Source organism: Chlorocebus sabaeus, chromosome 20 (genome assembly GCF_047675955.1).
Source record: "Chlorocebus sabaeus isolate Y175 chromosome 20, mChlSab1.0.hap1, whole genome shotgun sequence".
Taxonomy (NCBI): domain Eukaryota; kingdom Metazoa; phylum Chordata; class Mammalia; order Primates; family Cercopithecidae; genus Chlorocebus; species Chlorocebus sabaeus.
Window position 1 is genome coordinate 66,804,459 of NC_132923.1, and position 22,846 is coordinate 66,827,304.

Below are 22,846 nucleotides of genomic sequence, written 5' to 3' on the forward strand. Positions count from 1 at the left end.
CTTACCTGAAGGATCTTATCACCAGGCTGCAGTAGGTTTGATGCTGGCCCATCAGGCTGAACCCTAGTAACAAAGATACCCTATAAGTCAGAAGTAACAGAGGTTAGGATTCTATTACCAAGAACCAGGCCTACTTAAACAAATCTTCATGCACATAGAAAACAGTGAAAACAGATTCAGAAACAGTTTATGCGTGTAGGCTTCAAAGATTATTATAGTATTTTAAGCAAGGCAGCACTCTCCAAGTCAGGTTTAAGAGAAGCAACATTTTTGCTTGCAAAAAGAAGCTTATCTTGTTTTGAAAGTGCAATTATGATTTATAAATTGAATCATGGCATATTCTTAATGACTTTTTTCTTAAATCATTTGAAATGTGATGCTGAACCATTTTTTGTATAAATTCTGAATTTGTCTTAAGTTATTCTTCTTAAATATGTCTCCATTAAAGGCAGTTGAAGGTATTTGAAAAAGTATCTTCTATTTTATAGTTCATTGTATACTTTAAAAGTTTTACTAGAATTATATATACATTTGGGTTTATTTTAATGCATATTGTTTCATATGTTACTGAGAATTTTAATATAAAATGCATATGAGCAAATTAAATATAAGCAAACTGGAACATGCATTTTAAATAAAGTTTATGACTATATGGTTATAAAATCCCTAAATTGATTAATGCAGTTTATAAGAGAGTCAAATTAATTTTGTTGACCATGTATAGAAAGAAAACATATATTGAATGTCTACCATATGTTAGGCCTGGATGGTTCATGATATAGAGATAGACAGAATATAGTTTCTGACTTTAATGAGCTCACAGTCTAGTGGAGGAGAAGTCAAGAAAACCAATAATTATAAACTTTGTGACAAGTGTTATCATAGAGATATAATGGACTGTAAAAATATGTTGCACCTAGCTTATATTTGTGTGTTAGGTCTTCCAAGAGGAGAAGATACCTGATAGCTGAATAACAAAGAATATGCAAAAGTCATCCACACAGGTAAGGGGAAGAAGGACATTGCAGAGAGAAGGGACAGCACATAAGTGAGTGTGCCTGTTATATCTGGGAAATTGCAAGTGGTTCTGCTATGGCTGGAGTGCTGATGGAAGGGTGGTAGTGGATGGGGCTGGATGGGGCTGGGAGTGCAGCAGAGGATCAGGCCAAAAAGTAGGTTAGGGCAAGATTAAGATGGCCTCTCATAAACCTTCTTACCAATTTCAGGTGCTACTGAAACATTTTAAACATGATGGTGATAAGATTTCAATTGATATCCAAAGAATGAACTGATGAATGGATAAACAAAATGTGGTATATATCTATATAATGAAATATTATTTGGCAATAAAATGGAATAAAGTATGGAAACATGCTACAACATAGAAGAAAACATTATGAAAACATTATGCTCAGTGAAAGAAACAAGTCACAAAAGGCTAACTATCATATAATTCCATTTATGTGAAATGTCAAGAATAGGCAAATGCATAGAAACAGAGAGCAGATTAGCATTTGCCAGTAGCTGGGGAGTAACTGTTAACATGTACAGAGTTTCTTTTAGTACATAATAAAAATGTTCTGAAATTAGATAATCATGATGGTTGCACAACTCTGAACACATAAAAATCACTTAATTGTACACTTTAAAAGGGTGAATTTTGTAGTATATCAATTATATTTCAATATAGCTGTTAATAGTTTTCTATTCCTAAGCATTATTAATAAAATAGAAGACAATATTTTGTTATTCTTGCCTGTTATTTAGAAAAGCATGTTATTTGCTGATCTGTAAACATGACTCACTTAAACTCATAACTTTGTGTGTGTGTATATGTGTGTGTATATGTAAATGGTTTAACAGACAGACCCAAACTAAAATATTTCTACTTGTGTTTTCACTTGGTTTTTCAGAAGTTTGTGAAACCTATTAATGTAAGACTTTCAAATGATTTTTATCTTTCATATGTTAATCTGTTTTCCTTCTTATTTAGAGATGAAACTACAGATAGGCATCAAAATTTCTAGAACACTGTATAACTTTTAACCAAGTAATTAGCCTTCTAGGACTTAAAAGGACATAACTGGACAAATATGCAATATGCATGTGCTAATATGTCCATAATAGTATTATTTGTAATAACAAAAATTACAAACCATACTTAACAGTCTAATAACAGGATATTGATTAAAGAAATTATAGTAAATCCATATAGTAGAATGATATGTGGTCACTAAAAGTGAAGTCCTAAATGGATGAGGTAGAAGTACACAAATGTTTAATGAAACAAGCAAGTTATAAAACATTGTGTGTGGTGGGATGCTATTTTTGCTGAAATGTGTTTATATATATATTTGTGTGGACAAATACCTGCAAGGATATCTTCTAAACATTAACAGTGGTAATAAAGGGTAATGGGACATCAGATTTTTTTTTCTGTTTTCTTATTTGTGTTTTCTTATTTTTCTACAAAGATTACGCACTACTTATAAGATTAAGAAAATAAAACTAACTTAAAAAATTTGGGTTAATGGTGGCACTCTTAGGAGTGATGCTTTAACAGCATTGGCCAATTCAGTTGTACAAATGGTCAATTCAAAAGAAAAAAGAAAACTAGTTGTTTGAAAAAAAGAGTTAAATAAGGCTCAATGATTCGTCCACCAGGCCAGTGAATGGCACTAGTTGTGACAACAAATATAACACCCATGGTTCTTTCCACATTGGGCAAATAGCTCTCATGTTCCATCATTTGAAGAGACTATATATACAATCAGTTCCCCTGGTAGCCCCTCCTTTACTACTGGGGTCTCTGTACAAAAGGCAGAATGACTCGGTTGCCCAAAATAAGCCACTACATCTCTGATTGCTGGAAGTGAAGTTGTTTTGATTATTATTTTATCTCAGCAGTCAAAATGTCTGATACCCAGTTAATTTTGATTGCCTTTCTTTAGCTCATTGTACAGGAACAGTTTTAGTAATGTTTGTATGAATCCAGTTCATAGAAGTTGAATTATGGCCATCATATCTGCAATGCTTGGAGGAACTACCAACAGTCCGCACCTGAACTGCTGAAACAATACAAATGTGGTGTCTGTGGCAGGTTTAATTTCACTGATCACATAGTTCTGGAGGATTCAACCTCTGTTCTGAAGACTTGCTTTGCTTACTCTTATGGTGGCCTGAGTCTTCCAAAGCACATATTGCTTTTTTCCGAAAGCTTTATTACTTCACTTTATTATGTCTTTTCAATCAATAAACTTTATCAACTAAGAAATTGGTCCTGCCCATTGGTATAGTTTCCTTTTTTCCATATATATCCTATCAGCCAGCATACTGCCACGTTAATCCAAACAGAAAGCAATGACTGCTCCATTTGATCACGGTTTTTGGCATTCACTATTTGTGGAGGTGGAATGTTTCCCAAGACTGCCTGCAAAGGTCAGTGCCGTAATTTTTAACTGCATTTAGGCATATAAACGTTGCTATATGAAAGAGACTAGATAAATCTAAACCCATTTTGTGGTCTCTTTTATGATGAATATTGATGAGAAATGTGAAAATGCTGACCCTGCTTTGAAAAAGCTCATTGTAGCAATGTGTCACCCTTTTAACAACTCATTTTATCCTGAGATTTTAAAGAATACTTTGGCACTGTTGACAGAGTTTGGTGGGAAATAATCAGTCTGTTTGTATTCTAAAAATTAGAAACAATAACTTCCTACTGTTTGGTGAAAAGCTATCTCCTAACTTCCAAACAATAAGAAGCCAACTTGTGTGTATCAAATATCAAATAATGGCATCTTATAAATCTTTCAACTCTGCTAGCAAGATCTTAAATGTGTTCAGTTTCTTATAACATTTGGCAGAATGCTAAATGAAGGACAAATTATGATGTAATACATTTAAAACTAGCTATGTAATGTACTAATATAAGTCAAAATGAAAAATTATAATAGTTTATTATTGCATAGCTTTATAATAAAACGTTATCATAAAACTGCTGTTATATAATAACCCATAAAACTAGGAGCTAAAAGTAGCAGCAACTTTAATTTCAAGTTTAATTTACATACCATGAAGCATTCTCTCTGCTTCTGTCAAGTCCCAGAGGAAGGGAATCAATAACTCTCTTTTTCCAAGAGGCAATATGTATTAGTTTTCTACTGTTGCTGTAACAAAGTACCATAAACCTGGTGACTTAAAACTTCACCAATTTATAATTTTACTGTTCTGTAGGTTAGAAGTTTAACATAGGTCTCACTGGGCTAAAATAAAAGTTTTGGTATGGCTGCATTCTTTTCTGGAAACTTCAGGGGGAGAATCCATTTCTCTGCCTTATGTAGCTTCTAGGAAATGTCCACATTCCTTGGCTCACGATCTCATTCTTCCATCTTCAAAGCCAGCAATGGTGAATCTCTCTGACCATTTTTCTGCTGTTACATCTTCCTCTGACTGCAGCTAGGAAAGATTCTCCATTTTTAAGGCCCATGTGATTACACTGGGCCCATCTGAATAATCTAGGGTAATCTTCTCATTTTAAGGTCCTTAACTTCATCACATCTGCAAAGTCCTGTCTGCCACGTAATGTAACATATTCACAGCTCTGATAATTAGAGAATTAGGATTTTTTTTTTTTTTTTTTTTGAGACAGGGTTTCACTCTGTCGCCCAGGCTGGAGTGCAGTGCCATGATCGTGGCTCAATGCAGCCTTTGCCTCCTGGGTTCAGGTGATCCTCCCACCTCAGCCTCCTGAGTAGTTGCGACTACAGGCATGTGCCACCACACCTGGCTAATTTTTATATTTTTAGTAGAGACAGGGTTTTGCCATGTTACCCAGGCTGGTCTTGAACTCCTAAACTCAAGTGGTTCACCCATCTTGGCCTCCCAAAGTCCTGGAATTACAGGCATGAGCCATTGTGTCCAGCCTAGGATGTTTTTGAGAAGTCATTTTTTCTATCTACCACACTGCAAGTAGTGGTCAAGAGTATAGCTCTTGAGTTTACCTGTCTGTGTTCACCATTTACAATTGGTGACCTTGGGCAAGTTAATATCTACGGACTTAACTTTTCCTCATCAGTACAATGGGTTAATAAATGGTACATACTTTACAGAATTGTTAGATGAAGTGACTGAGTACAGATAAAATAGAACAATGGATGACACTCAGTCTAGCATCAATAAATGTTACTTTAATTATCAAAAGTCTGAAACTCTGCCAGCCATGGTGGCTCACTCCCTTAGACCCAGCACTTTGGAAGCTATGGTAGGCATATTGCTTGAGCCCAGGTACCTGAGACCACCCTGGGCAAAATGGTGCGACCCCGTCTCTATTTTTACTTTTTAAAAAAAGTCTGAAACTCAATCTACAACTCAAGGTCTTTAATCCAGCATAGCCCACATTGAGAGTTTCTGAGTCTCCAACTATACCAGATTGATTGGCAGAAAAAATTATTTTCCTCTCTGTTTAGAGTATATTGAAAGGCCAATATTTGCCATCTTTCCTTTGAATTCCTAACAAATAAGGGGACATTGGCATCTCTTATTTAGGGAAGGGGATGGGAAGGGGCTGAAAAGTTCCTCCTGCCTCATCTGTGGTTTCCTGGTTGTGACTCACAGTGATAATGGCTCCAATTACTGTTCACTCCTAGTAGTGGACGTGGGTCCTATCTGGAGGGCTTTCTGAACGATTTTTTATCAACTTTCAGGGACCACTTCCTTTAGTAGCACCAAGTCAGGAGTCTCAACCCTTTATAGTAATGGCTAATAGAATCCACTGTAGTTAGTGGCTTGTGGCATCTTTAAGTGGGTTTTTCTTATGTCTCTCATCTCAGGTTCTTTAGTGACTTGAAAGCACAATGGCTTTCCCTCAGGACCACCACTAGAGGGTATCTCACAACAGAGCAATATGGTAGGTACTGCAAACTCCTTTCCAAAGAATGGAAATCTTTGCTCTTCTCAGACACCAGCATTCGGACGTGTTTGAGACAGGCACAGATCCTGTGGATTCATGCATCACAGAGGGACTCCTCTAGGTTTGAACCAAAGTTAATCTAGAGAGGGCTAGCTGGATGTGCCACATAGGCATGATCTGTTGCCATTTCCTATTTCCACCTCATTTTAAAACTATCAATAGTCTTTATACAAGTCATAATGACTATTCCAGAAGTACTCATAATGTGCTTATAAAATATTTTGCTTTTCACAAGTAATTTTGGGAAAGGATAAGTTTGGGAGGCTTCTTGCATTGTTAAGATCTGACCTTGCCTTACTGGTTACCTAGCCTCTACATCTCTGAACATAAACCTTAAAGGACTTAGAAAGCTAGTTTACAAGGCCAACATTTAACATTCTAAGTTTAGAGGAGAAAGGAACTTTATATGGCTTTTTAATGATGAAGGTGAACGATTTTGACAGTCCAGCTATTGTAAACGTAGACACCAAAATAGAACTTGTCTTAAGGGACCTAAGACTTCAACATATGAAATATGCTTTTCCTTAAAATTCTGAAAAGTCTTGGCTCTAGCTGATGCTGAGAAATTGGTTTCTAGAAGACCATATCTCAAGTAAAAATTATATACAACTACAATTCAGAACATATTAGTTAAAAATAGCATATAGTATGCTTCATACTTTCATGCTTTCATATAACTATGAAAGTTCAAAGAGTGTTTCTAGAGGCAAAACTGACTCATGAAAACAGCAAACAGAGCCATAGATTCAATTTTTAGGGGGAAACTTTTTTTTCCCTAAAAAAGTAGCAAATATTAATTTTCTTTCATAATGTGGGCAGTGTTAATATTGAAGCTATATTGTGGCTTGTAGAAGCAACATTAGATATACATCAGAGCCTATATTTACTTAGTCCCTATGATTATTAGAACACTTGACATATCAAGGATAAAGGTATTATCAATAGTGCTCCTCTCCATGAATCAGAAGTGTGATGACAAAGTATTTTAAGGTTAATTGCTACGCATCAAGTTTTAGTCTTTGAATAATTTGCTACCTTAGCAACTGATAAATTCATATGCATCAAGAGATTTATTCTATGGCCGTTAGAAGCTAAGAGAGAGGAGAAGTGAGGGAAGAAGAGAGAAAGAGGGAGAGAGAAAGAAAAGGAGACTGACAGCTGAATATGATGCTTCCATGAATAGCTGCACTTAGCTCACAAAACAGTTAAGTGTAAAATCCATAAAAGATGAACAGAAAGGAGAACTGCTTTAGAAACGGAAAATTTGAGGTAGAGATACAAGTAAAAATTCTGCAACTGACTAAAGTCTTCTAAAAATTTAACAAAAATTTTATGCATGGAAAGGAATTTCAGTTTCATTAATTTGTAAAAAAGTAAATATTACAATGGAAATCACTTGGTTGTATTTGTAAAAAAAATTATTAATAATGCATTGGAGCAACAAAGAGACTAGTGCAACCCAAAGAAATGGACTATGGGATCACAAATCTCTTAGTGGCAAGATAATGAAATGTAATATTCTAGCAAAATAAATACACGTTGTTTGGTCTTTGGACTTGCATCATTCTTTTAGGTCATTCTAAAAGTTTGTTTAGTAGTATATATATGAGCGTCAAGATGACACTCTTCAGACCTGTTAAAAGCAACCAAAAATAAGCAATTTATTCCTGTTTCTCTGATATTGCTTTTAGAAATGATATATTAGTACTAGAATATTTTTTATAGTTTGATACTGATAATTGTGGGCTGTTCTTTTTTAGAGAATTTGAACGTAAGTGCTAAAATTGTGTTTGGTTTTGGTTACTTCACAATTATGTTTTAACTTGTATTAATTGCTTAGTATTTCTACTATTGTTTAACAATTAAACACGTCGGGAATGTCTGTCTATTGTGACTGAAAGTGCATTTGCATCCTGTTTATTTCTTAGTGAAATTGTTGAATTTTCTTTGACTTGCTTGTCATATGTTCTTTTAAAAGTCAATAATTATATTCATTCACTTACAACTCTTCTGGATTTCTAGACTCTTAGGAAAACATAAAAGAACTATTTACCATTTATTTTATTTTATAAATCCTTTAAAGCCTGTATTTAATACGGGACCCCAACTTGTGGTGAACATGTGAATTGCTAAGATTTGTACAGTTTGCTGATCCAGTCAGAGCCCCTAATGACTTTTCCTCTCAGCTTCACAAATAACATAAAATAGTAAAAATGATTAAAAACAGGAGTGGGAAATGTAAGAGGCTGTGGATTCTTCTTTTTAGCTATTCTTAAAATAGTATTGACAATCAGGTTTCTGATTATAATTCCTGAAGGCTCCCTCAAAGCCCCTTTGGTTGTATAATTTTTTGACACCATCTGCACTATTTTAAAATCATGAATTGAAAATTAAAGAATTCAGTGAAACTTTCTTACTAATTCTGCTAAAATAAGGTTTTTGAAGTGAAAAATTGTTTTGTTGTAAGCTGTATTCAGTCAAACTGATTCTTATAGGTTTAATATGGTTTTATTCAATGGCTAATGCATCATTTTATGATCAGAACATGCTAGAACATTTCTTAGAGATGGTTCACAAAGTCAAAAAGGCTGGGGGCAAGTGCCAGAAGACACTACAGTTGTGAATTCTTGATATGATGACTAATAAACTGGCTGTTAGGCTAAGGCTGTGCATAGGTGGTGTAGAGTAGAATGAAAGGGGTGGGGGAATCATATTTAGTCTTGATATTTATATAATTATTTAAAATTTTACAGTGCTAATATTTTCATTCATTACCTATGTGTTTTTAAAAAGGTGCAGGTTAAAGGAAAAGGATATTGTAGTTGTACACCTGAGACTAAGAGTGCATTTAAAGGAGGATAATTATGCCACACAGAGTAAAAGCACTGATACTGCCTGTGGCTGATGGATGAAGCGGTAGCAGTTCACACTCAGCAGAACCAGCAAAGATTTAGAAGTAAAAGTCATTCTTGATTCTCTCTTTGTCTGTCTGACCACTCTCATTTTATGGCCCAGAGATGAACACCTTCAGGGAACTGAAGCCACCTCAGCTAATGCCACCACCTCAGCTGAAGCTACTCCAGCTAGTGCAAGTCATACAAAACTTGAACATATCATGGGTCTTTTTCTTCAGTGTAGAAATAAGCAAAGGTTCCCAAGTCTAGGTACTCCATTAAGTTAGTGATTCTGAGTCAAGGTAGAAACATTCGTTGACAGAGAGGACAAAGGGAACATCTGATTTTTTTTTTTCTTTCAACAGAGAACTCAGTGTACCTCAATAAACAAAAAATGACAAATAAATACATATGACTTTTCTTTAATCATTTTAATGTTTAATTCTACCCTAGAGAGGTTGCTTGTTTTCTATTAATGAATGTCCTCAGGGGTTAAGTGATAGTCCCTTTTAATGGAAATGTGGTTTGTGTATGGCGATGGCTTTATTCAACACGATTTTTAAATATAGGAAGCAGTTTTCTTTTCCATTGTACTTAGAATCAGGTACTTAGACTATGTATAACTATACTATTTATATTGTAAAGCTAATGAATAATTAAATAAATGCATAGGCCAAGCGCGGTGGCTCATGTCTGTAATCCCAGCACTTTGGGAGGCCAAGGCGGGAGGATTGCCTGAGGTCAGGAGTTCGAGACCAGCCTGCCCAACATGGTGAAACGCTGTCTCTACTAAAATACAAAAATTAGCTGGGGGTGGTGGCGGGCATCTGTAGTCCCAGCTACTCGGGAGGCTGAGGCGGGAGAATCGCTTGAACCCTGGAGGCAGAGGTTGCAGTGAGCCGAGATCACGTCACTGCATTCCAGCCTGGGTGACAAGAGCGAGACTCCATCTCAGGGAAAAAAAAAAAAAAAAAAAAAAGGCATATATGTATATATGTATATATGTGTACTTTGGTACCTATTCAGTAATCCTAAACTACTATTACTTACTCTTTAACTCTGGATTTATTGGTTATTCTTTTTAGTAATTATGTAAGATCTTATTGATAAGCTAATTTTAAGTGCTTTCATATTTTGATTAAAAATGTTTAGGTTTCCAAAGTACATATACATGCATTTATTTAATTGTTCATTAGCTTTACATTGATACTTTTAAATGACCTTACTTTTTCACATTTATGCCCCAGTGAACGTTTCCTGAAGAATTAATGATATTTATTTGCTTTCATAAGCTGAAATTCATGTCTCCTTCCTATTATAATGTCTAGATACCGACATTTTTTCAATTGGCTAAAGCACGCTACCATGCCTTTTAAAAAAAGCTTGATATAAGTCGTCACACCTGTAAGAATACTATTTGTAGGAGACTGTGAAGACTACATTTCATTTCTACCAATGTTTCTGAATAGATCTTGGACTTTTTACTCCAACATTAAGACAATGAACCGAAAGGTGAAAATTCATTTTATATTAAAGAAAGAATTCATCTCACTTTTAATGTCCTCAAACAACCTAGTGGCATTCTGAACCTCAAATTGCAATGTGACTAAGATGCAGCTGAAGTAATCAGTTATGTTTACAAAATAATTTATGCTTGAAATTTATTTTTAAAAATCATTTTATATATAAAATAAAATCTGTTTCAGCCCCTTCCTAAATTTAGTCTGAAGTACTAAATCAATTTGATCTCTGTCCCTTGCTCCTGAATTTTATTTTCATATAATGCATGAATTTTTTGAAATTACTTTGCCTTACATAATCACTTGAAGTAGAATTAAGGATGTGACACATATATAAATTATATTACCTACAAAATGAATTTAGAAACATATACAATAAATTGTATTTGTCTAGTAGCTGCACAAAGTTAAATGTGCTAAAAGTAGTTTAATATTTATGTAGTAAATACACATCTTGTGCTATATGGAGTTTTAAACAAATATGTTTGCTATTCTCGTTTTTTATATCCATGGAGAAAATCTGACAGGAAATAGGCATATGGTATGTACCTTTTCTATGAGTGAAAAACATATCTTTAGCAAGCTTTTGTTTATGGATCACCCAATGTCATGAAGTTGAGCAAAACTGGAACATTGTTCTTGCGCATTTTCGAACTTGCCATTGCCCCACATGCCTCTGAATATTGTTATCCTTGGGTAAAAGTATTAAATAAAAGCTTCAGTTCTGCATGTCTGAGGGTCCTTCTTTTCTTAATATTAATCATGTAAAAACTTTTATTTGATGTAATATCCATATCTACACAAAAAAGATGGAGTGAAAAGAGGAGGGGCTTAAGTCCTGTTGCAGGCTGTTTGGGCATCTGGAGGCAATAATTTAAATGTAACGTAAATAATTTACAGTAATTTAATCTGAAATTCTAGGACATTTACTTAAGAGTTTATTGGTGATAATAGTTTACATTTCCTATGCTCCTAATATTCTTTCGATGTCTTGGAATTTGACCTGTACCATAAGCAAATTAAGGCATTTAAGAAAAAACATGAATTTGTTTTTTTCTATCATTTCTATGGCTACATTTAGACGGCCCAACTTAGTGGAAATATGGATGAGCTCTCTGGCATCTGTTGAGCTTAGGCACTTATGACTATTCTCCACATAAACGGTGGACCGTGGAGGATAACTGATTCTCTGGCCCCAATGCCCCAGTATGTATATTTGCTGCTGTCAGGTCCTTTGAGGCTGGGCTGAATCCATAAAATAGCTTTCATTTTGATACTATGAGTAGATAATCATTCATGCGACTGTTCAGTGCAACACCTTTACACCATATAGGGAAAGGGGCTATGAGTCTTTTTTAATGTCTTTAAGATCCAGGAGCTTAGTTCTTCTTCCCGTAGATGGAGCAAGGAAGAATATGAATCCCTGAATGATGAGTTTTGTGAATGCATCATTAAAAATTATCTCATTTGCAGAGTCCTGGGTTGCCTTATAAAATAGTACAACAGCATGGCATCAGTTATCTATTAATGCAGTTTCCTCTTTCTAACAACATCCTGTGGAAATTATACCGATAAATTCCTTAGATTTTGCAATGAGAAATTATTATTTTATGAGTGCTTACAAGCAAGCAAAGAGTATCGTGGCTTGCTCCATTGGCAGAATCACCACTGTAATGATACCTTAGTCCACAAGTTATATAATTGCTTAGCAATCTTCTCTGTACAATATGCTCCTAATTATCTAGGTTCAATAGAGAATACATGCTGACTCCCAAGGACTTGTTGAAGCAAATATCTAGACTATGACTAATTAGAGGGCTCTGTAATACTCTCAATATTAGAATATCATATTAGACTCAACTCTACAGGGTATAAATTTGTCACGTGGTTCTTCTGCTAAGTGACATTTGCAGATAGAGGCATGTATTATAATGCTTATTAAGGAAAGCATTTGGAGTCAGCTCAATTTTGTTTCAAATCTTGTCTGCCACAGATCAGCTAAATGACCTTGGGCAAGTTAATTAACCCCTCTGGGCCTCAGTAAAATGGGGAATAATAATACTACTCAATTAACAGAAACTGTTATGGAGATCACATAAATTCACCAATTCATATATATAAAGAGCCTAATACAGTGCCCAGTATGTTGTATATACTCAATAAAAGGCTATTATTTTTATTGCTTTACTATCAGATTTATTGGCTCAAAATCTTTCATCTTTCTGCACATCTTGACAATTTGACAGTGTTGTTTCTTTATTGTAATGAAACAGATAATGGCTATCATACACTTCTTTGAGAGGACAGAGGCAACTAATTTCCATCCAGTGTTCTACTGCTTTCTCTTTCCAAGTATGTAAAAGCAGTTTCTGCTTGACAGTGAACACTGACATAATGAGTTCTACAGTGACTGGACTGGTGTTTTTAACTACTAAACATTGTTTTGACAATATCAACTGCAGGGCTAATTGTGCTCTACCCCTTTAACTGGAGGAGAAAATATTTGATCAAGACTACCTTGGATCTTGAAGGGCAGTTAAGTTTGCTAGATGAGATGCTGTTCTAAATGCCCAAAGTCTGGTAACAATATTCCGTCATATTTGGCTTAATCCTGATTCCTCCATAAAGCCCCAGTTAACTTTTGGGCTGCTTTAAGTGTTTTTCTGCAATAATCTCACACTACCCCAGAACTTAGATCAGAACGTCTACCAGACCGAACAATACAGTTCCCTTTTGCCTCAGCTGTGGCTCTCAGCTTTTTGAGATGACTGTTTCAGTCTTTCCCTGTCTGGCTGTAATCATTTTGGATGCTGTCTCACATTGGTCCTTGACATTTCCCTGAAACTAATTTCCATCAACAATAATAAAGAGAACGGAACAAATGTATTAATTAACTTCAGTACAGAAAGTCCTCAGTACCTCTAAGACATTCAGACGTTCTTGGATACTTTTTTAAGCAGCAAAACATTCAAACATCCATGAGCAGTAAGAAAAATAATATAGTGTATTTCTGAGAATATTCCTAATCAATGACTTATTTATTTGAAGAGAGTATGTATCATATTAAAGTTTAAACTTTTGCATGAGTAGACTCCTTACAAGTCTACCTCAGACTCAGGCAGTATTTGTTGAATTTAAACATCTGTTTAACTTGGCTCCTCTTACTTCCAGCTGTAAATCAGCCATTTCATGAAAAACCAATTTGTTTCTCTACATTTTCATTTTCTTACTGTTTAATATTTTTGGTTAGGTTCAGGCACTAGGTTTTACTCTAAATTTTATGCAACACTTTCAGAATAGGGCACTAGGGCTAAAAAAAACCACACACACACAGCTGAATTTCCAACAGATTAATCCCTTTCCTTGTGAGTGGACTAAATTCTTACGTAAATTGTCAGTCAGTGTCTTTAGATCTGAACAGTTAACCAAAGTGTACCCATATGTTTGGCATGCCACCAAAACTGGTCAATAAATGAAAGGCAGTATTGAGATTCTTCTGTAGATTTGGAACTCCTAGTTGTTCCCACCTATTTTATAATAGTAGAGATTTACTTTTCAGATTATGAATGATTTTAGAGTGTAATCAGCCAAAGAAAAGTGCTTTTGAGGGGAAATCTTTCAATGGAAACATTATACAATTCAAGTGCTTTATCTGTTGCATTTAACCAAAAGAGCAAATTATAAGATCATAGACATAGTTCAGTCTCACTAGAGTCATCAGAATCTTACAAATGAGAAATTAAATGAATAGCTATAAAGTGTTCATATTCATCAGAGTGGAAGAATTGCAGGCAATGATTTGAAAGCCTCAGATCTAGTCTCTTTCAGTTGCAAAGAGCAGAAGTGCAACAGTATTCTGACATTTTGACTATTTAACAATCTATTCATCCTTAATTTAAAAATATTTTTTACCCTGTACCTTCCAAAAGTATAGTGAAAAGATTTATATGCTGGTGAGAAAGAACAGAAAAATATGTCTTGAATTTCAACTATCTTAAGTATCATAAGGTTATTAACTTTTCATTGAAAGAATTTATGAAAGAGATGTAAAATGAAAGACAAAAATAGGAGTCAAGATAAATAAGACATAATGATTTGAGGTTTTAAAAAATGCTATCATGTTTCTGGTAATTTTGAACTTTTATGCTTAAGATATATTAAAATTTATTAAAATTAAGCAGTTGGTCTAAGCCATGAATATTTTAATTGTAATAAATCAATGGTATCCTCAACATTATTTCAAAATGGAAATATAGTAGTTGCTTAGGAACAGATGTTTCCAACTGGCATTCCCCTAATTATAAGATTGCCTCATATACATTCCTTTTATATGAGTAGCTGCTCCAGCCTATTGACCAAAGGAGCTCTCATCCATGGTCACTGGAGATTTTCCTCTGGTCTCTTCCTTCCTAATGTATATAATCGTGTGGACAATTCTTCCTTTTGGACCATCCTCTTCCCCTGACCTTCTCCAAAAAGGAAAGGAAGAAGGGTAGGAAGAGTGTAAGAAACAAGATCACTGGGAACAAGAGGAGGAAAATGTAGTGTTAAAGGCTCTGTTTCAGGCTACAGAAAGCTCCAGAGTAACAGCATCTTGGTTTTTCAGAAGTAGGTCTCATAATCAGAAATTAATCTGTGGGTTTTTATAATTGTGATGAGTTGAGAGGGTGTGGACTAGCTTGTGACTCAAGGGTAAGTACAGAGCATGTGGAGGTTTTATTCATATTTGATTTTTGTCTTTCTTCATCATCCTAAAGTTTTATGGGGTCACTTAATGCAATTTGATGAGGTCAGAAGTAGATAGCTTCAATTATCATTGAGTAATTACTAATTGATTCAAAGCTGAGAGTATTAAACACTGATGGTAGCAGGGCAGGTTCTATAGCTCCAGGTAAACATTTAAAAAATAAAAAATCAGATGGTTCACATCAGCGTCAGGCAGGTCACATGTGAGCAAGGGCAACATCTTGAATGTCCAGGAAATGGCTGAGGTTAGAGTTGGCGTGCCTTAATTCCACAGTTTGACAAGCAGCGGTAAGTATGAGAGGAGGACCTAATTCTTCTGCTAATGTTAACTGATTTTCTCATAGAAAATTTGTTTTCTGTGGTTTCTCAATTCTACAGTTCTATTAGCAAAATTCTTTATATGCTTGATGAATTGAAGAGATGGCAGTCAGCTTGCCTTTGCATTGAATTACTATGTAATCATTCCGCTATTGTGAGAAAACAGTTTCCTAAATAAGTGACTTACAAGTTAACCTTTGGAAACAACTGGTAAGAAACTGCCTATATACTTTTCATTACAAATATAGACAACTGTGAAGCCAAAAATAAAAACAAAACACAAAGCCTTCCTACAAAAATGCAAAAAAACTCTGCCTTTTAAATAGAATGTTTAGAGACTTTTCCCTTTATTCTTAGTATGTGTCAAGGGCTGCAGTAAATTCTTTTATCCCTGTTCTGAAAAAATTTCTAATTGGCTTCAGAGTTAGCTAGCTCATGAAAACACAGCAAAAACCCTTGAACTTTTTTCTAACCTTTGTTACTGTAGTAGATAGTATTTTTCTAATTAAAATTGTCAACAAGATATTCATTTCTTACCTTGTCAGAAGGTTTGAATGGATTTCCTTGTCCACTAATTCCACCACTGATACTAAATCCAAGGCCAGGATTCTTTTCTATTCTCACACAAAACTGTGTAAAAAAGATATAAAAAGGTAAGTAAATAGCTATCAAAACTAAATATTTTCAAATAACTATTTCAGTAGAAAATATTCACATTTCACTTGATTTCTTAGGGTTAGCCTATGTTGACTTGATACACAAAAGACAATATAAACTTTGACAAAAGGTTTAATGCTTCTATATGCATCAGTTATGATGGAAACTAGCTTGAAATTACCTGGGCAAGAATATATTAGCAAGTACTTATTTGTTACCATGTACAGGACTAACTTTTGATTAGCCATTTTTAAAAATTAAAAGTCTTATAAACACTTAAAATACTATGCATTATCTTAGCTATAGACCATAAATGCACATGTATTCAGGTTGATTAGAAAGACTGTCTGAATAAGTGAAACAAAATTTTAAAATGTAGAGTGAGAGAAAATACGGCTATTTAAATAAATTGTGCCTGCTTTGTAGTGGAGTAGAATAATTCTTCTCCTTGTTAGATAATTCTTTGTTTAGGAATATTAGATCTTTTAGTTTGAGAAAGTAGCTACAGCTTGTGTGAGGGTGAAAAAAAGGAAAAATGAAATGCTCAGTGGAGAGCTTCAAGTCTAGCAGCAGCTCCTGGAGTAGGAGTTAGGAACCTTAGAAGAAAGAGGAGAACAGTGTGATGAGGTCTAGTTAAAGAAAGAGGTCAACAATATGGAGACATTGCTAGGGAAAGAGAATGGCCAATATGCAACACAAGGGTAAATGTTCTAATGTTCTGTGTTATATTCCCTCCCCAACATCACAAATCATCAATAAAAGTCTATTAAACATGAAAGTCTTTTGCTTTATAGTAGTATGGGGGAATGACGGCATTAGGAGTAGGGTCTGCCTTGGGATAAGGCTGTAGTAAAAATGATAGCAATAATAGAAGTTAATAAAAAGAGTGTAGATTAAGAACTCAGCAGAAATGACATCAGTGCCAGGGATGACCTAGAGAAACTCTAACAAACCTAAGAATTCCTGGAGACCCTGAGCAGGAGATGTGTGTGTGGGCTATGGTAAAAATGTTAGTTCTCCAGGTAAAGTGGGACAGAGTGATCCCAGATTTTGGACCAAGAGGCAGTATACATTGGTTACATAAAGAAAAAACACTTTGTAACTTTATTATGTATTATTTATTTATTTATTTTAGTGACAAGGTCTTACTCTGTCACCCAGACTGTAGTGCAGTGTTGCAATCAGTTCACTGCAGCCTTGAACTCCTGGGCTCAAAGGATCCTCCTGCCTCAGCCTCCCAGCTAGCTGAGACTTACAGGTGTATGCCACCATGCCTGAATAATTTTAGTTTGTTTCTTTTCCTAGAAATAGAGTCTTGCTGTGTTGCCCAGGCTAGTCTTGAACTCCTGTCCTCAAGTGATTCTCCCACCTTGGCCTCCCAAAGCACTGGGATCACAGGTGTGAGCCACTGTGCTTAGCTCTTTTACAACTTTTAAGTACAGAGTAAGTATTAGGTGAACCAAGTGTTACCAAAGGTTAGCAGGCAAAAGATTAATAAAGAGTTAAGAAAAAAAATAAGATGACATACTTTGGCATATATTTTGTATTTACGTAACTACATACTGGAAAAGTTCTTAAACGTGATTGCAAACATTTGCTTCTTACGTAGCACATTTTTACCCCCAGCATTCTTGCTTAGCCTATTAATTTGCTTATGGCAAATGTAAATGCCCAAAATACTCTTTACATTTTGATTGTGAAGCTATCTTCAATCCCTACCTCTTAGTTCAAGGCAAACTGAGTCCTATTTCTGACTTAATTAGCACATACTGTCACTGGAACCTGGATCAATTAGGTTTGTCTGTTTAATAATCCTATACTTAATTCACTGTCATATTTCATAATAGTAAATTTAATGTTTAACTATTAGATAGTTCACTTGCAATACAAGATGAAAAACCTGGATGAAAACCTATGCACTAATGTGATCTTTATGTAGTCATAATGAATAGTTTCTAAATTATGAGTAAAACTATAAGTACTGTCCCTTATTTTAAAGATGTTTAATTATAACTTTTCCTTCAATTCAGCTAGATTTGTTAAAACTAGTTATCATAGGTACTAGAATTTACAGTTTATAATACTTTGTATTTTTATATTGATCATAGTTTATGAATAGTTTATGAATATAAACTTACAATAGCCTGATGTAGCTGAAAGAAATATTTTAGCTTTATTCAGTATGCTAGTTGATCTCTTTGTTATTATTTATTAATTAGAAAATGAGAAGAAAGCAACCAATATGATGAAATCATTTTTCTTTTGTGTTTTTCCACATTTTTATGCATTTCCAATTACATTATTTAAAATGGAGGTTGTATCTTTCTAGTGTGAATATTTCATATTGCCACAACATAATATGTAGAAGGTATATGCACTTCTGGCTTTCTCCAGGCCACTATAAAACTCAAAGGAAACAAATATAACAAGTTCAGTTTACAAAGTAAATTGCTGAGAGTAGTTTCCAGTTGTTCTCTTTCAAGGTAGTGGCTATATCTATTTTATATTATTGTAAATCTTGAAGGCACTAAAAATCTAAGAGAGACAAATTTCACATGTGCCAAGTATATGAAGAACTGCCTTAATATATTTTTTAATAATAGAAATAATAAAGATGACAGTGGAGTTTTATAAATGTGACAAACATAAATTCTGATCTGAAGCTAGACTGCTCTTGGGCATGCTAAGATGTGGCTAATACGCTGTATTGTGACTAGCGGGTCTCATAAAGCATGTCAGAGAGAGTATTCCTCTCACATATAAGTAGTTGCACCTGCCTGCTAAGGCCCAAAGAAGCCATAAAATGTAAGAGGACAGAATACCTTACATCCAAGAAACAGTCTGAAACTAAAGAGGATCAGCAAAGAGGAAATGCAGTGTTCTAGTAAAAGATTAGGTCTAGGAAGCTAATAAATAGTTTATTTAATGAGAACCAGTATTTTAATTTTCTTTTTATTTATTTTTTATTTTTTTGAGATAGGGTCTTGCTGTTTCTCAGGTTGGAGTGCAGTGGCATAATTTTGGCTCACTGCAGCCTCTGCCTCCCACGTTCAAGTGATCCTCACATCTCAGTCTTTGGAGCAGCTGGGACTACAGTCACGTGTCACCGGCTAATTTTAAAATTTTCTTTGTAGAGATGAGGTCTTGAACTCCTGTGCTCAAGTAATTCTCCCACCTCAGCCTTCCAAAGCGCTTGGATTATAGTCGTGAGCCACCATGCCAGCCTCAGTTTTCTTTTAAGAGACTGGTTTTAAAGAATGAATGTTTTGGCTGAAAACACATTCAGTAGTAGCACCATCAATGGTCTTTCAGAGTCTGCTTCCGTAATTCTACTTTACTTGATACTTCCAGTCTGTGTTAATCTTACTCTAATTATGATACTGGGTCTTATTTTGGAAGGGCTTTTTTGATAAAATGGATTGTTACAAAAATTAGCTTGGCATGGTGGTGCACACCTGTAGTCCTAGATACTCAGGAGGCTGAGGCAGGAGGATCGCTTGAGACCAGGAGTTTGATGCTGCAGTGAGCTATGATTGTGCCACTGCATTCCAGCCTGGGTGAGCCCTCTCACTAAAATAAATAAATAAATAAATAAATAAGTAAATAAAGAAAGAATAAAGGCTAAAATTCTCCCTGCCTTTCTCAATAAAAAGGATATGATGACTCCTTGTTAAAATACATGATGAGTTTTAGAAAGAAAGAATGTGAGTTATTCAAAGAGTGACTCAATTGTCAATGACTTTGAAATAAACTACTCTGAAAAACTGTCATAGCTTTGACAATAAAAACTGTTGCAGAAATAATGATTTATGACTTCCACATAATATTTATTCCACATAATATTTATAAATATTCCACAAATATTTATTGATTCCCTACTAAGTACCAGGCAGATAAAAACATCCTTGACCTCAAAGAACTTACATTCTAATGAGGAAGATAGGTAGCAAACATAAACAACAAATAAGTAATATCAGATAGTGGGATGAGCTGTGGAAAACAGCAGGAAAGGTAGTAGAGAGTAAGTGAAATGGAGTCAGGAGTTGTTCTACTTATTTATTTATTTTAAGCTTATTCTTGCCTCAGGAAAGAGTTATTTTCGATAGAGTAGGTAAAAAAGCCCTCTCTGAGTATGTCACATTTGAGCAGAAATGTGAATGATGTCAAAGATCAAACAATGAACAATAAGAAAAATGAAACACTATCCCAAGCAAAGGGGATAGCAATTGTAAATGCCCTGAAGATGAATTGGTCTTTACAAAGTCAAGAAACAACAAGATGACATAAGGATGAACATATAGATCAATTTAATAGAATAGAGAGTCCAGAAATAAGTCCTAACATTTATAGTCAGATGATTTTGACAAAGGGTTCAAGGTAATTCACTGGGAGAAAGAAGAGTCTTTCAACAAATGGTGCTGGGACAAGATACCCATGTGCAGAAGAATAAATCTGTACTCATATCTCACACCATACACAAAAGTTACGTAAAGTAGACCAGAGGCTGAAACATAAGACCTAGATTATAAAACTCTTTGATGAAAATACAAAAGGAGTAAAGTTCATCACCTTAGATTAGGCAATGATTCTTAAATATGAAACCAAAGACGATATAAGAGACTGATATGTTGGACTTCATAAAAAATAAAAACTTCTGTGCTTCAAAGAAGACAATCAAAAAGTGACAAGAAAACCCACAAAATGAGAGAAAATATTTGCAAATGATATATCTGATTAGGTTGTATATCCAGAATATATAGATAACTTTTACAATCCAATAATAAAAAGACATCCAAATGTAAAAATAGGCAAAATATTTTTTAAAGACATTTCTTCAAAGAAGATATATAAACATTCAAAAAGTATATGAAAATATACCAAATATCATTAGTGATTAGAGAAATGTAAATTAAAATGACAATGAGATACTAATGAACAGGATGGCTATAATACAAAAGACAAACAATAATAAGTATTGGTAAGGATGTGGAAAAAGTGGAACCCACATTCATTGCTGTTCAGAATTAATATGTTGTAACTACTTTTAGAAAAGAATTTGGCAGTTCCTCAAAATGCTAAATATAATTACCATATGACTCAGCAATTTCACCTTTATGTATCTACGCAAGAAAAACAAAAACATATATCCCCACACAAATTTGTACATTAATGTTCAGAGCAGCATTATTCTTAATAGCCAAAAAGTAGAAACAACCCAAATGTTCATCAACCATCAACTGATAAATGCATAAGCAAAATGTGGTATATCCATACAACGGAGTATCATTTAGCAATGACAAAGAACGAAATACTGATACATGCTACATTCAGTTCCTTATGCTAAGTGAAAGGAGCAAATCACAAAAATACATGTATTGTATGATCCCATTCATATTAATTGTACAGAATAGGCAAATATATAGAGACAGAAAGTACATGAGTGGTTGTCTAGGGCTGGAGGGAGTATGGAAAGTGACTGCTCATGGATGCAAAGTTTCTTTTTGAATGATGAAAATGTTGTAAAGTTAGATTATAGTGATAGTTACACAACTGTACAAATGTAATGTAACAATAAATTATACACTTTAAGCAGGTGAACTTTATTGTATATAAATTATATCAATAAAGCCGTTAAAAAACAAGGTCATCATGACAGAGCTAAGGAAAGAATAGAAGGAGAGGAAGGTGGGGCCAGATCTGCGGGGACACTATGCCATAGTAAGTATTTACAATTTATTCAGAAATTTTGAAAGCCACTAGAGTGTTTTAAGAGGAAGAATGGTGTAATATAATTTATGTGTTTTAAAAAGGATCACTTTAGTAGTGGATAATAGATAAAAGGGAGGTAAACTGGAAGAAGAGAAAGCAATATCGAGGCATTTGAAGTAGTCAGGAGTGAGGTTACGACCAACTAAGATGGTAGCTGTGCGGGTGGTGAGAAGCGGTGGGTTCAAGGCATATCTTGATAAAATTGCTGTGGATTGAGTGTAGGCTGTGAGGAAGGGGAATCAAGGATGTTTGGTCATATCAAAAGGGTGATAGGCCATTAACTAAAATGGGGAAGTCTAGGAGGGAAGTAGGTTTGGTAGAGTTAGCAGCAGGAATTGGTTTTTTAAAACCATGCTAAGTTTAAGAAACTCATCAGACATCCAGGATGAGATGTCAACAAGTAGCTAATTGCATAGAAACATCTGGAGTAAAGGAGAGAGAACAAGGCTGGGGATACAAATTTTGGAGTCACTCAGCCTAGAACTGAATTCAGGGAAGAGTATGGATAGACAAGAGTGAAGTCCCAAGCACTGGATCACTCCAACATTTAGAGGTCAAGGACACAAGAGGAATCGACAAAGAAACCAGGAAATAATGGCTGGTGTAGTAAGAGGAAAATCAATAGAATTATGGCAGCCAAGTGAAGAAAATGTTTCAAGAAAAAGGTCAAACCACATGGCTGAGAGGTCAAATGAAATGAGGATGGAGATTTGACTGTAAGACTTGACAGAAGCCGAAAGAATGCTTCATGGTATGTAAATTAAGCTTGAAATTAAAGTTACTGCTACTTTTAGCTCCTCGTTTTATGGGTTATTATATAACAGCAGTTTTATGATAAAGAGTGCTATGCAGTAATAAGCCATTATAACTTTTCATTTTGACTTACATTATGTGCATTACTTAGCCACACAAAATACACATAAAACTTCTCTGCATTTTCCAAAATTTCTAATAAGCCCATGAAATAGGCT

At 34.7% G+C, this 22,846-nt stretch overlaps 1 protein-coding gene across 8 annotated transcripts in view; it reads right to left on the reverse strand.

Annotated features, from left to right (window-relative positions):
- The window catches only part of LRRC7 (leucine rich repeat containing 7), a 570,280-nt gene that overhangs the window by 25,690 nt on the left and 521,744 nt on the right, over positions 1-22,846 (reverse strand). For 7 of the 8 annotated variants that reach the window (XM_007978322.3, XM_007978330.3, XM_007978324.3 and 4 more), the window contains 2 exons: positions 15,987-16,079; positions 6-80 (listed from right to left, as the gene is read on the reverse strand). In XM_007978322.3, coding sequence (XP_007976513.1) covers positions 6-80; positions 15,987-16,079 — 168 coding nt within the window. The remainder of the gene's footprint in view (positions 1-5; positions 81-15,986; positions 16,080-22,846) is intronic. The other variant, XM_007978329.3, reaches the window with a different exon arrangement.